Below are 14,633 nucleotides of genomic sequence, written 5' to 3'. Positions count from 1 at the left end.
ATTTCTGGAATATTGCGTAATCCGGCGTAAAACCTTACTCACCTTCTCACTATTACACTGATTAATATGGTCGGACTTTGCATGGCGCGTTTTTGTCACATAGTTTGACTATTGTGAGAGATAGCAGAGTGACCGGGAGATTACCTGAAGCAGATATGCGTGCCTGTCGAGATATACGGGGCAGCAGGTCACACACGGTCGCTAGACTATGAACTCTATGACTATTATTCGCTATCTGTCGAAGGGTTTCCTCTCAAGGCGCGATGCTACTTGGACCACTTTTGTCGTCCTCTGTTTGAAGAAGCCCTCTTTCTTGTGGAGGTCTCCCTCTTGGCTGTAGACGTTATCGCCCTGACACGCGTCGTCGCTGCCGTCGGATACCACCGGTACACTAGTCGTCGTTGTCGGACGACATCACGACAACACAACACGTTGTCGCTCTTGAGGGCTACAACGACAAGTCGTTGTTTTCTATTGACACAAGGAAAACAACCCTTCGTTTCAGGTAACAAGACAGCACAACACTTCGTCGGAGGTAACAACACTTCGTCTCAGGTAACAAGACAGAACAACACTTCGACGCAGGTAACAAGACAGCACAACCCTTCGTCGCGGATACCACGATATCTCAACACATCGGCGTCCGCTTGGATAGCACAACAGCACAACATTCTCGGCGGATACCACGACAATACTACACTTCGTTGCTGTCGGCGGATACCACGACAACAGTTCCTCCATCCGCACCAAACAGAGCATCATGTGGCTGGTGGGGCTAGGCCTGTTTAGTGGGGTGCTGTTGCTATGTAAACTGAACTCAAAGTTCCAGTTGTATGTAAAGTTCACGACGTACTACACCGTCATGTCAACAGCTGCTGTCGTGGTGATGTTGCTGTCGTTGTTCAGTCCCGGTAACGTCAACAACCTCAGGTGAACGATGATTGTATGTGTGAAGATCTGGGTTGGATAAAATATCGTGTGTTGAGACCTGTGAAGAAATCTTCGTTGGATAAAATATATTTTATGCAAACCTGTACAGAAATCTAAGTGGGATAGAATAGTGTGTATAGAGATCTGTGTGAGATACAGTAGTGTGTATAGAGATCTGTGTGGGATAGAGTAGTGTGTATAGAGATCTGTGGTGGATAGAGTAGTGTGTATAGAGATATGTGTGGGATAGAGTAGTGTGTATAGAGATCTGTGTTTGATAAAGTAGTGTGTATAGAGATATGTGTGGGATAGAGTAGTGTGTATAGAGATCTGTGAGGGTAGAGTAGTGTGTATAGAGGTCTGTGTTTGATAGAGTAGCGTGTACAGAGGTGTGTGTGGGACAGAGTAGTGTGTATATAGATCTGCGTGTGATAGAATAGTGTGTATATAGATCTGTGTTTGATAGAGTAGTGTGTATAGAGATATGTGTGGGATAGAGTAGTGTGTATAGAGATCTGTGTGGGTTAGAGTAGTGTGTATAGAGATCTTTGTGGGGTATAGTAGTGTGTATAGACATCTGTGTTTGATAGAGTAGCGTGTACAGAGGTGTCTGTGGGACAGAGTAGTGTGTATATAGATCTGTGTGGGATAGAACTGTGTGTATGTAGATCTGTGTGTGATACAGTAGTGTGTATGGAGATCTGTGTGGGAAAGAGTAGTGTGGATAGAGATATGTGTGGGATAGAGTAGTGTGTATAGAGGCCTGTGTTTGATAGAGTAGTGTGCATAGAGATCTGTGTGGCATAGAGCAGCGTTTATAGAGATATGTGTGGGATAGAGTAGTGTGTATAGAGATATGTGTGGGATAGAGTAGTGTGTATAGAGATCTGTGTTTGATAGAGTAGAGTGTATAGAGGCCTGTGTTTGATAGAGTAGTGTGTATAGAGATCTGTGTGGGATAGAGTAGTGACTATAGAGATCTGTATGGAGGTCTGTGTGGGATAGAGAGATAGTGTGTATAGAGTAATCTGTATAGAGGCCTGTGTTTGATAGAGTAGTGTGTATAGAGATCTGTGTTTGATAGAGTAGTGTGGGATAGAGATCTGTGTGGGATAGAGGTAGTGTGTATAGAATAGTGTGTATAGATAAGTGTGTATAGAGATATGTGTGGGATAGAGGAGTGTGTATAGAGATCTGTGTTTGATAGAGTAGCGTGTATAGAGATCAGTGTGGGGTAGAGTAGTGACTATAGAGATCTGTGTTTGATAGAGTAGTGTGTATAGAGATATGTGTTGGATGGAGTAGTCTGTATAGAGATCTCTGTGGGATATAGTAGCGTCTATAGAGATCTGTGTTTGATAGAGTAGTGACTATAGCGATCTCTGTCGGATAGAGTAGTATGTATAGAGATATGCGTGGAGTAGAGTAGTGTGTATAAAGATCTGTGTTGGATAGAGTAGTGTGTATAGAGATATATGTGGAATAGAGTAGTGTGTATAGAGATCTGTGTCGGATAGAGTAGTGTGTATAGAGGCCTGTGTTTGATAGAGTAGTGTGTATGGAGATATGTGTGGGATAAAGTAGTGACTATACACATCTGTGTGGGATAGAGTAGTGATTGTAGAGGCATGAGTTTGATAGAGTAGTGTGTATAGAGATCTATGTGGGATAGAGTAGTGTGTATAGAGATATGTGTTTGATAGAGTAGTGTGTATAAACATCTGTGTGGGATAGAGTAGTGTGTATAGAGATCTGTATGGAGGTCTGTGTGGGATAGAGTAGTTTGTATAGAGATCTGTATAGAGGTCTGTGTGGGATAGAGTAGTTTGTATAGAGATCTGTATGGAGGTCTGTGTGGGATAGAGTAGTTGTGTATAGAGATCTGTACAGAGGTCTGTCTGGGATAGAGTAGTGTGTATAGAGATCTGTATGGAGGTCTGTGTGGGATAGAGTAGTTTGTATAGAGATCTGTACAGAGGTCTGTGTGGGATAGAGTAGTTTGTATAGAGATCTGTACAGAGGTCTGTGTGGGATAGATAGAGATCTGTACAGAGGTCTTGTGTGGATATAGAGATCTGTACAGAGGTCTGTGTGGGATAGAGTAGTTTGTATAGAGATCTGTATGGAGGTCTGTGTGGGATAGAGTAGTTTGTATAGAGATCTGTACAGAGGTCTGTGTGGGATAGAGTAGTTTGTATAGAGATCTGTATGGAGGTCTGTGTGGGATAGAGTAGTTTGTATAGAGATCTGTACAGAGGTCTGTGTGGGATAGAGTAGTTTGTATAGAGATCTGTACAGAGATCTGTCTGTGTGGGATAGAGTAGTTTGTATAGAGATCTGTACAGAGGTCTGTAGAGATCTGTACAGAGGTCTGTGTGGGAGGTCTTGTGATAGAGATAGGGTAGTTTGTATAGAGATCTGTACAGAGGTCTGTGTGGGATAGAGTAGTTTGTATAGAGATCTGTACAGAGGTCTGTGTGGGATAGAGTAGTTTGTATAGAGATCTGTACAGAGGTCTGTCTGGGATAGAGTAGTTTGTATAGAGATCTGTACAGATGTCTGTCTGAGTAGTGTGTATAGAGGTTTGTGTGGGATAGAACAGTGTGTATGGAGACGTTTACAGAGGTCTGTGTGTGATAGAACAGTGTGTATAGAGATCTGTACAGAGGTCTGTGTGGGATAGAATAGTGTGTATATAGGTTTGTGTGGGATAGAGTAGTGTGTAGAGGTCTGTACAGAGGTCTGTGTAGGATAGAATGGTCAGCGAGCCTGACCACCCGATCCCGTTAGCCGCCTTTTACGACAAGCATGGGTTACTGAAGGTTCATTCTAACCCGGACCTTCACGGGTAGTAGCACTAGAACATGCAACTGACGGGAATCACTATTTGAGCATCAAACACACACCTCTTCGCCTTCATTTAAATCTTTTTTCATGTAACTTCAACCTTTAGTAATATTCGCGTTTCTTTAAGAATTCAGTATATGTCTTTCAGATATCTGATCCCGGGTTCAACATCTGTAGTGGTTTGTTTGGTATCCGTGCAGAGTTGAAAGATATACACAACTTGAAGTCAGACAAGCCCTACATCCTCGTGTCCAACCACCAGAGCTCGCTGGACTTCCTAGGTATGTTCTGCGCAGCTCACGCCACCATGCCAGTTGGGGACGGTGGGGTAGCCTAGTGGTTAAAGCGTTCACCTGTCACGCCGAAGCCCTGGGTTCGATTCCCCACATGGGCACTCACCCACTCACTCACTCACGAAATCACTCACTGAACTCACGAACGAACTCACGAACGAATTCACGAACGAACTCACGAAGATACTGTGTACTTGTATTCCAGGTGTGGCCATGATGATTCCCCTCGGGTGTACATTCCTTGCGAAGAAGGAGCTGCTCTACTCCGGTCCGTTCGGCCTGGCGTGTTGGCTATGTGGTTGTGTCTTCATCGACCGCGTGCACCACGACAGCGCCATCTCCACCATGGTTGACATCGCGAGAACCATCGAGAGGAAGAATGTGAGCCAGCTTGAATCAATGCACTATCATCACATCTTAAGCCCTCACTGCTTTACGTCGACACTCGAGAGGGAAGAATGTGTGCACTAGTGACGTCAACATGATTTACCCTCACTCACCCTAACCTTCACAGAACCATCGAGAGGAAGAATGTGTATTAGTGACGTCAACATGATTTTACACTCACTCCTAACCCTCACAGAACTGAGAGGAAGAATGTGGCCTGCCTAATGACGTCAACATGATTTACCCCTCACTCACCGCCTAACCCTCACAGAACCGACAGGAAGAATGTGTGCATGGTTGACGCCTCAACAGAACCCCTCACTCAGGAAGAGAGGAGAATGTGCATCTTGTCAGACGTCAACATGATTTACCCTCACTCACCCTAACCCTCACAGAACCGAGAGGAAATGTGTCCATGTGTGGCCTCATTCGCTTTACGTCGACACTCGTCAACGTTCGATATCCCTGTGACGTCAACATGATTTACCCCTCACTCACCCTAACCCTCACAGAACCGAGAGGGAAGAATGTGTGACTAGTGACATCAACATGATTTACCCCTCACTCACCCTAACCCTCACAGAACCGAGAGGAAGAATGTGTGCCTTGTGACGTCAACATGATTTACCCTCACTCACCCTAACCCTCACAGAACCGAGAGGAAGAATGTGTGCCTTATGACGTCAACATGATTTACCCCTCACTCACCCTAACCCTCACAGAACCGAGAGGAAGAATGTGTGCCTGGTGACGTCAACATGATTTACCCCTCACTCACCCTAACCCTCACACAGAACCGAGAGGAAGAATGTGCCTAGTGACGTCAACATGATTTACCCCTCACTCACACCCTAACCCTCACAGAACCGAGAGGAAGAATGTGTGCCTTATGACGTCAACATGATTTACCCCTCACTCACCCTAACCCTCACAGAACCGAGAGGAAGAATGTGTGTGACGTCAACATGACCCCTCACTCAACATGATTGTACCCCACAACATGATTTACCCTCACTCAACCCTAACCCTCACAGAACCGAGAGGAAGAATGTGTGCCTTGTGACGTCAACATGATTTACCCCTCACTCACCCTAACCCTCACAGAACCGAGAGGAAGAATGTGTGACTAGTGACGTCAACATGATTTACCCCTCACTCACCCTAACCCTCACAGAACCGAGAGGAGGAAGAATGTGTGCCTGATGACGTCAACATGATTTACCCCTCACTCACCCTAACCCTCACAGAACCGAGAGGAAGAATGTGTGACTAGTGACGTCAACATGATTTACCCCTCACTCACCCTAACCCTCACAGAACCGAGAGGGAAGAATGTGTGACTAGGTGACGTCAACATGATTTACCCCACTCACTCACCCTAACCAACTCACAGAAACCCTCTCACAGAGAGAGGAAGAATGTGTGACTAGTGACGTCAACATGATTTACCCCTCACTCACTCACCCTAACCCTCACAGAACCGAGAGGGAAGAATGTGTGCCTAGTGACGTCAACATGATTTACCCCTCACTCACCCTAACCCTCACAGAACCGAGGAGGAAGAATGTGTGACTGATGACGTCAACATGATTTACCCCTCACTCACCCTAACCCTCAACATCACAGAACCGAGAGAGGAAGAATGTGTGCCTGATGACGTCAACATGATTTACCCCTCACTCACCCTAACCCTCACAGAACCGAGAGGAAGAATGTGTGACTAGTGACGTCAACATGATTTACCCCTCACTCACCCTAACCCTCACAGAACCGAGAGGAAGAATGTGTGATTAGTGACGTCAACATGATTTACCCCTCACTCACCCTAACCCTCACAGAACCGAGAGGAAGAATGTGTGCCTGATGACGTCAACATGATTTACCCCTCACTCACCCTAACCCTCACAGAACCGAGAGAGAGGAAGAATGTGTGACTAGTGACGTCAACATGATTTACCCCTCACTCACCCTAACCCTCACAGAACCGAGAGGAAGAATGTGTGCCTAGTGACGTCAACATGATTTACCCTCACTCACCCTAACCCTCACAGAACCGAGAGGAAGAATGTGTGCCTTGTGACGTCAACATGATTTACCCCTCACTCACCCTAACCCTCACAGAACCGAGAGGAAGAATGTGTGCCTGTGACGTCAACATGATTTACCCCTCACTCACCCTAACCCTCACAGAACCGAGAGGAAGAATGTGTGACTAGTGACGTCAACATGATTTACCCCCCTCACTCACCCTAACCCTCACAGAACCGAGAGGAAGAATGTGTGACTAGTGACGTCAACATGATTTACCCCTCACTCACCCTAACCCTCACAGAACCGAGAGGAAGAATGTGTGACTAGTGACGTCAACATGATTTACCCCTCACTCACCCTAACCCTCACAGAACCGAGAGGAAGAATGTGTGCCTGATGACGTCAACATGATTTACCCCTCACTCACCCTAACCCTCACAGAACCGAGAGGAAGAATGTGTGACTAGTGACATCAACATGATTTACCCCTCACTCACCCTAACCCTCACAGAACCGAGAGGAAGAATGTGTGCCTGATGACGTCAACATGATTTACCCCTCACTCACCCTAACCCTCACAGAACCGAGAGGAAGAATGTGTGACTAGTGACGTCAACATGATTTACCCCTCACTCACCCTAACCCTCACAGAACCGAGAGGAAGAATGTGTGCCTAGTGACGTCAACATGATTTACCCCTCACTCACCCTAACCCTCACAGAACCGAGAGGAAGAATGTGTGACTAGTGACGTCAACATGATTTACCCCTCACTCACCCTAACCCTCACAGAACCGAGAGGAAGAATGTGTGCCTGATGACGTCAACATGATTTACCCCTCACTCACCCTAACCCTCACAGAACCGAGAGGAAGAATGTGTGAACTGAGTGACGTCAACATGATTTACCCTCACTTACCCTAACCCTCACAGAACCGAGAGGAAGAATGTGTGCCTTGTGACGTCAACATGATTTACCCCTCACTCACCCTAACCCTCACAGAACCGAGAGGAAGAATGTGTGACTAGTGACATCAACATGATTTACCCCTCACTCACCCTAACCCTCACAGAACCGAGAGGAAGAATGTGTGCCTGATGACGTCAACATGATTTACCCCTCACTCACCCTAACCCTCACAGAACCGAGAGGAAGAATGTGTGACTAGTGACGTCAACATGATTTACCCCCTCACTCACCCTAACCCTCACAGAACCGAGAGGAAGAATGTGTGCCTGATGACGTCAACATGATTTACCCCTCACTCACCCTAACCCTCACAGAACCGAGAGGAAGAATGTGTGACTAGTGACGTCAACATGATTTACCCTCACTCACCCTAACCCTCACAGAACCGAGAGGAAGAATGTGTGCATTGTGACGTCAACATGATTTACCCCTCACTCACCCCTAACCCTCACAGAACCGAGGAGGAAGAATGTGTGACAACATGATTTACGTCAACATGATTTACCCCTCACTCACTCACCCTAACCCTCACAGAACCGAGAGGAAGAATGTGTGCATTATGACGTCAACATGATTTACCCCTCACTCATCCTAACCCTCACAGAACCGAGAGGAAGAATGTGTGACCAGTGACGTCAACATGATTTACCCCTCACTCATCCTAACCCTCACAGAACCGAGAGGAAGAATGTGTGACTAGTGACGTCAACATGATTTACCCCTCACTCACCCTAACCATCACAGAACCGAGAGGAAGAACGTGTGCCTGATGACGTCAACATGATTTACCCCTCACTCACCCTAACCCTCACAAAACCGAGAGGAAGAATGTGTGACTAGTGACATCAACATGATTTACCCCTCACTCATCCTAACCCTCACAGAACTGAGAGGAAGACTGTACTTTCAACTTATCGATCAGTGAACATTTAGTTGTTTGTTTTAGGTGATCGTCTGGATTTTCCCTGAAGGAAAACGCAATCCTAAGAAAGGACTGCAACCATTTAAGAAAGGAGCATTTCACTTAGCAGTACAAGCACAGGTGAGATATAGGGAAATGATACAGACACCGGTGAATTATGACGAAATAGTACAAGTGCATGTGCGAAATAAAGAAACAGTACCAGCACAGGTGAGAGATATCCCGACACAGTACAAATACGTGGAACACATGTATACGTGCGATACATGTGACAGCAGTACAAGCACAGGTGACATGTGGGTGAGATATGGGGAAATGATACAAGGACAGGTGAGATATGGGGAAATTATACAAGGGCAGGTGAGATATGGGGAAATGATACAATGAATGGTGAGATATGGGGAAAGGATACAATGACAGGTGAGATATGGGGAAATGATACACGGACAGGTGGGATATGGGAAAATGATACAAGGACAGGTGAGATGGGGAAATGATACAAGGACAGGTGAGATATGGGAAATGATACAATGACAGGCGAAATATAGGGGAAGGAAACAATGACAGGTGAGATATGGGGAAATGATACAATGAAAGGTGAGATATGGGGAAACGATACAATGACAGTAGAGATATAGGGGAATGATTCAATGACAGGTGAGATATAGGGGAAGGATACAATGACAGGTGAGATATGGGGAAATCATTCAATGACAGGGAGATATAGGGGAAGGAAACAATGACAGGTGAGATATGGGGAAATGATACAATGACAGGTGAGATATGGGGAAACGATACAATGAAAGGTGAGATAGGGGGAAACGATACAAGGACAGGTGAGATATGGGGGAATGATTCAATGACAGGTGAGATATAGGGGAAGGATACCATGACAGGTGAGATATGGGGAAATGATACAATTACAGGTGAGATATGGGGAAATGATACAATGACAGGTGAGATATGGGGAAATGATACAATGACAGGTGAGATATGGGGAAATGATACAATGACAGGTGAGATATGGGGACTTGATACAATGAAAGTTGAGATATGGGGAAATGATACAAGGACAGGTGAGATATGGGAAAATGATACAAGGACAGGTGAGATATTGGGAAATGATACAATGACAGGTAAGATATGGGGAAATGATACAATGACAGGTGAGATATGGGGAAATGATACATGGGGAAATGATACAATGACAGGTGAGATATGGGGACATGATACAATGGAAGGTGAGATATGGGGAAATGATACAAGGGCAGGTGAGATATTGGGAAATGATACAATGACAGGTAAGATATGAGGAAGTGATACAAGGGCAGGTGAGATATGGGGAAATGATACAAGGGCAGGTGACATATAGAGGAAGCATACAATGACAGGTGAGATATGGGGAAACGATACAAGGACAGGTGAGATATGGGGAAATGATACAAGGGCAGGTGAGATATAGGGGAAGGATACAGTGACAGGTGAGATATGGGGAAACGATACAAGGACAGGTGAGATATAGGGGAAGCATACAATGACAGGTGAGATATGTGGAAACGATACAAGGACAGGTGAGATATGGGGAAATGATACAAGGGCAGGTGAGATATGGGGAAATGATACAAGGGCAGGTGAGATATGGGGAAACGATACAATGACAGGTGAGATATATTGGGAAATGATACAAGGGTAGTTGACATATGGGGAAATGATACAATGACAGGTGAGATATGGTGAAATGATACACGGACAGGTGATATATGGTGAAATGATACAATGAAAGGTGAAGGATGGGGAAATGATACAAAGAAAGGTGAGATAGGGGCAAATGATACAATGACAGGTGAGATATGGGGAAATGATACAATGAAAGGTGAGATATGGGGAAATGATAAAATGAAAGGTGAGATATGGGGAAATGATACACGGACAGATGAGATATGGGAAATGATACAAGGACAGGTGAGATATGGGAAATGATACAATGACAGGTGAGATATGGGGAAATGATACAATGACAGGTGAGATATGGGGAAATGATACAATGAAAGGTGAGATATGGGGAAATGATACAATGAAAGGTGAGATATGGGGAAATGATACAAGGACAAGTGAGATATGGGGAAATGATAAAAGGACAGGTGGGATATTGGAAAATGATACAATGACAGGTGAGATATGGGGAAATGATACAATGACAGGTGAGACATGGGGAATGATACAAGGCCAGGTGAGATATGGGGAACTGATAGTTATGATACGAAGACAAGTGAGATAGGTGAATCAACATAGGGACAGATGACATAAGATCAACATTGTATGCACAGGTGAGAAATGTGGAAGCAGTAAAAGTACAGGTAAGAAACTTGGCAATCATTATTAGAAGTACATCACAGTTGAGACCAGCAGTCTTGTATACGTCAATTAGCGTTCACCTGGTTAAATCTGCATGTTTCTTGGCAGGTGCCAGTCGTCCCCGTGGTGTTTTCAGGCTACCCTTTCTATGAAAAGAAGAAACGGCTTGACGCAGGTGAGTAGTGGTGGTGCCATAGTGGTTGGTTGATTGATTTGTAACGCCGCAGTATCCCAGCTATATGTCCATGTTTCCATAGCGCCCTATTTGAACTACTTCTACAGAGTCGTGCAAAAAGTATTCGGACACTTGACGTAATTTCCATAGACTTGCATGTAAATTTAGTGAAGCATAAATAATTTTCTTGAATTTAATTTTCGTCAGATCCAAGTCAAATTTTGTACATTTGTGAGGAATCATCTTACCCACAATTCCATAATTTCTGATTAATTTTCCGCTGCTTATTTATCGAATGGCAACAATTTAATCAACATATGTACAGAGCCGTGAACCCCTTTACAATGGCGGGCTATGGGATTTTGCTTTGTGGAACCATATGTAAGTTCATAAATGTGATGTCATTAGTTAAATACTGAAACTCACTTCACAAAAAGTATTTATGCTACACTGAAATAGCATGTAAGTCTATGGAAATGACGTCAAGTGTCCGAATACTTTTTGAACGACTCTGTGTATTCTGCGCTTCGAAAGTTGTTTTTCCCTCGATCATTGGATGTCAATCTCAAACGGCACATTATAGTATCAATCTCAACTCCCTTGGGAACTTACTACTCTTGCAGCCACAAGCCGCACCGAGTTAATATGGCTTTTCCATCCTGACGAGGTACCCATTCACAGCTGGGTGGACTGGGACACATAGTCACTGTACTTTGTCCAAGTCTACTGCACGTTGCTGTACCCGCAACTAGGTGTTTGCACGTTCTTATGTGGCCACCATCTGGTCATTTACCAACGGATTCGCGGGTTCTTTTAAGTGCACAGGGTTGTATATTGTACACTAGGGGTTGTGACAACACTGAAAGAGTCTCCATACAAAATTGACTCCAAGGTTTTACACCCGGTCACAGGTGGGCTCGATCTCGGCACCTCAACCTCGCTGGATTACTAGCCTGGCGCCTTGAACCAGACAATCCAGTGATTTGATATAAACATATTTTTTCACAAATGTTAAAGGGATTGGGGACAAGTTATAAAACTTGTTACTGATAGTTACATACGTGCATATTCAATATTATACATCTTAGGTGAGGTGAAGTGAAATTGGGTTTTACGTTGTACTTGAGAATATTTCGCTCATATGACGACGTGCATGCGTGTGTATGTGTATGTGCGGCTACTTGTACTAGCCCAGACTGAAGCTGGTTTTATAGTGCTAGCCCACTGAGATACCATGCCGCAGTGAAGCATGAATACCTCACTCAGACACATTATACTGACTCCGAGCCGACCAGTCCTTGTTGTACCCATTAATGCCGATGGCCAGGCAGGGACCAACAAGTACCATATTTTAACGTCTTTTGGTATGACGCGGTCGGGGATCGAACCCGCGACCTTCCGCTCTCCGGGCGGACGCTCTAACCACTACACCACGGAGGCGGTTATACATCTTAGGAGTGAATGGAATTAAAGCATAGGCGTATACGGCAAAGAGAGCAGAGAGGAAGGGACACAACTGATGTGATCACTCAAAACATTTTGATTGATGAATAAAAGCTTGTACACTCTTATAAACATATTCATTCTGTTGAATAGTCATTTTTGAACTTCCAAGTAACATTAATGGCAATGTGACTGGAGAGTCACGTTTTACAACACTTTTAAAATTTAACAGTAATGTATGTCTTTGAATGTAATACAGTTTTCATTCTAATAGGAAGAGCGGTACATGTTCACAAGCATTACCGGGTTTAGAAGATGTAGAATCGTTCATGTTGAAACGATACAGGTCATAGTTTAGTTGACTAACGGAATGCAAGCGTAACACTGCGTGATAAAGATCCAGATTTACATGGTCAAGGGGTATTCATAATACAGGACAGTTTCAGCTACCGTACGGTCTCCTTCAAGGTTCTGTCCTGGGACCAGAGTTGTTCACTATTTACTACCGTACGGCCTCATTCAAGGTTCTGTCCTGGGACCAGAGTTGTTCACTATTTACTACCGTACGGCCTCATTCAAGGTTCTGTCCTGAGACCAGAGTTGTTCACTATTTACTACCGTACGGTCTCCTTCAAGGTTCTGTCCTGGGACCAGAGTTGTTCACTATTTACTACCGTACGGCCTCATTCAAGGTTCTGTCCTGAGACCAGAGTTGTTCACTATTTACTACCGTACGGCCTCATTCAAGGTTCTGTCCTGGGACCAGAGTTGTTCACTATTTACTACCGTACGGCCTCATTCAAGGTTCTGTCCTGGGACCAGAGTTGTTCACTATTTACTACCGTACGGTCCTCATTCAAGGTTCTGTCCTGGGACCAGAGTTGTTCACTATTTACTACCGTACGGCCTCATTCAAGGTTCTGTCCTGGGACCAGAGTTGTTCACTATTTACTACCGTACGGCCTCATTCAAGGTTCTGTCCTGGGACCAGAGTTGTTCACTATTTACTACCGTACGGTTTCATTCAAGGTTCTGTCCTGGGACCAGAGTTGTTCACTATTTACTACCGTACGGTCTCCTTCAAGGTTCTGTCCTGGGACCAGAGTTGTTCACTATTTACTACCGTACGGTTTCATTCAAGGTTCTGTCCTGGGACCAGAGTTGTTCACTATTTACTACCGTACGGTCTCCTTCAAGGTTCTGTCCTGGGACCAGAGTTGTTCACTATTTACTACCGTACGGTCTCCTTCAAGGTTCTGTCCTGGGACCTGAGTTGTTCACTATTTACACTTCACCTCTGGGAGAAACGGTTCCGTCACAAAGCTTTCACTCCGAAGACCCCCAGTTATGTTTGTCCACTAAACCTGTACATGGGTAATCAGTAGAAACTGCATCGATCGCATAATGGATGAAAGTAAAAAACTGAAAACTAAACATTTATTAATATCTGTTTATTAATATCATCGGAGACTTTTGAGGGTGTGTTATTATCTCTCCAGGAAGTTTCACAATCACAGCGCTTCCGCCGGTGTCTACAGCGGGGATGACGGTGGACGACGTCGGCGCCCTCACTGAAGATATACGACAACAGATGCTGGATGTTTACAATAAAACAACGTCGTAGCATCCTCATGCGTCGAGATATGTATAACCTCACGATGTAACTTGTGGCGGTAAACAATGCAATGGGACAGTTACAAGGTGCCGCCTGCACTTTCAACAAACGGCGCTATTTACAAGGTCAAGGTCGTTATGTCCAAGTTTTGTATAGAATAAACACCCTTTCCAACGTCAAATACTTTTCTACTGATTGTTCACTTCAGAAAAAAATCTGTTATATCTTGTATCGGGACCCATGAGGTGAGGTGAAATTGGGTTTAACGTCGTACTTGAGAATATTTCGCTCATATGACGACGTGCATGCGTGTGTATGTGTATGTGCGGCTGCTTGAACTAGCCCAGACTGAAGCTGGTTTTATAGTGCTAGCCCACTGAGATACCATGCCGCAGTGAAGCATGAATACCCCACTCAGACACATTGTTGTACCCATTAATGCCGAGCGCCAGGCAGGGACCAACAAGTACCATATTTTAACGTCTTTTGGTATGAGACGGTCGGGGATGGAACCCGCGACCTTCCGCTCTCCGAGCGGACGCTCTAACCACTACACCACGGAGGCGGTTCGGGACCCGTGAAGATCCGGGGTAGAATAGGTCTTCAGCAACCCATGCTTGCCACACAAGGCGACTATGCTTGTCGTAAGAGGCGACTAACGGGATC

At 44.9% G+C, this 14,633-nt stretch overlaps 1 protein-coding gene across 1 annotated transcript; it reads left to right on the top strand.

The window, feature by feature from the left end:
• Nucleotides 1-204: 204 nt before the first annotated feature.
• LOC124275845 (1-acyl-sn-glycerol-3-phosphate acyltransferase alpha-like) lies at nt 205-14,148 on the top strand. Its single transcript, XM_046711525.1, has 6 exons — nt 205-930; nt 3,926-4,058; nt 4,276-4,451; nt 8,404-8,499; nt 10,843-10,909; nt 13,852-14,148. Exons 3-6 carry the CDS (start codon nt 4,284-4,286, stop codon nt 13,974-13,976), a joined length of 456 nt encoding a protein of 151 aa, XP_046567481.1. The 5' UTR covers nt 205-930; nt 3,926-4,058; nt 4,276-4,283; the 3' UTR covers nt 13,977-14,148.
• The last annotated feature ends 485 nt before the right edge of the window (nt 14,149-14,633 follow it).

The sequence above is a fragment of the Haliotis rubra genome, unplaced genomic scaffold (assembly GCF_003918875.1).
Source record: "Haliotis rubra isolate DU_JTF1 unplaced genomic scaffold, ASM391887v1 Scf203, whole genome shotgun sequence".
Lineage (NCBI taxonomy): Eukaryota > Metazoa > Mollusca > Gastropoda > Lepetellida > Haliotidae > Haliotis > Haliotis rubra.
The sequence above is the reverse complement of the archived record's forward strand: the minus strand, read 5'-3'. Positions and strand labels throughout refer to the sequence as shown.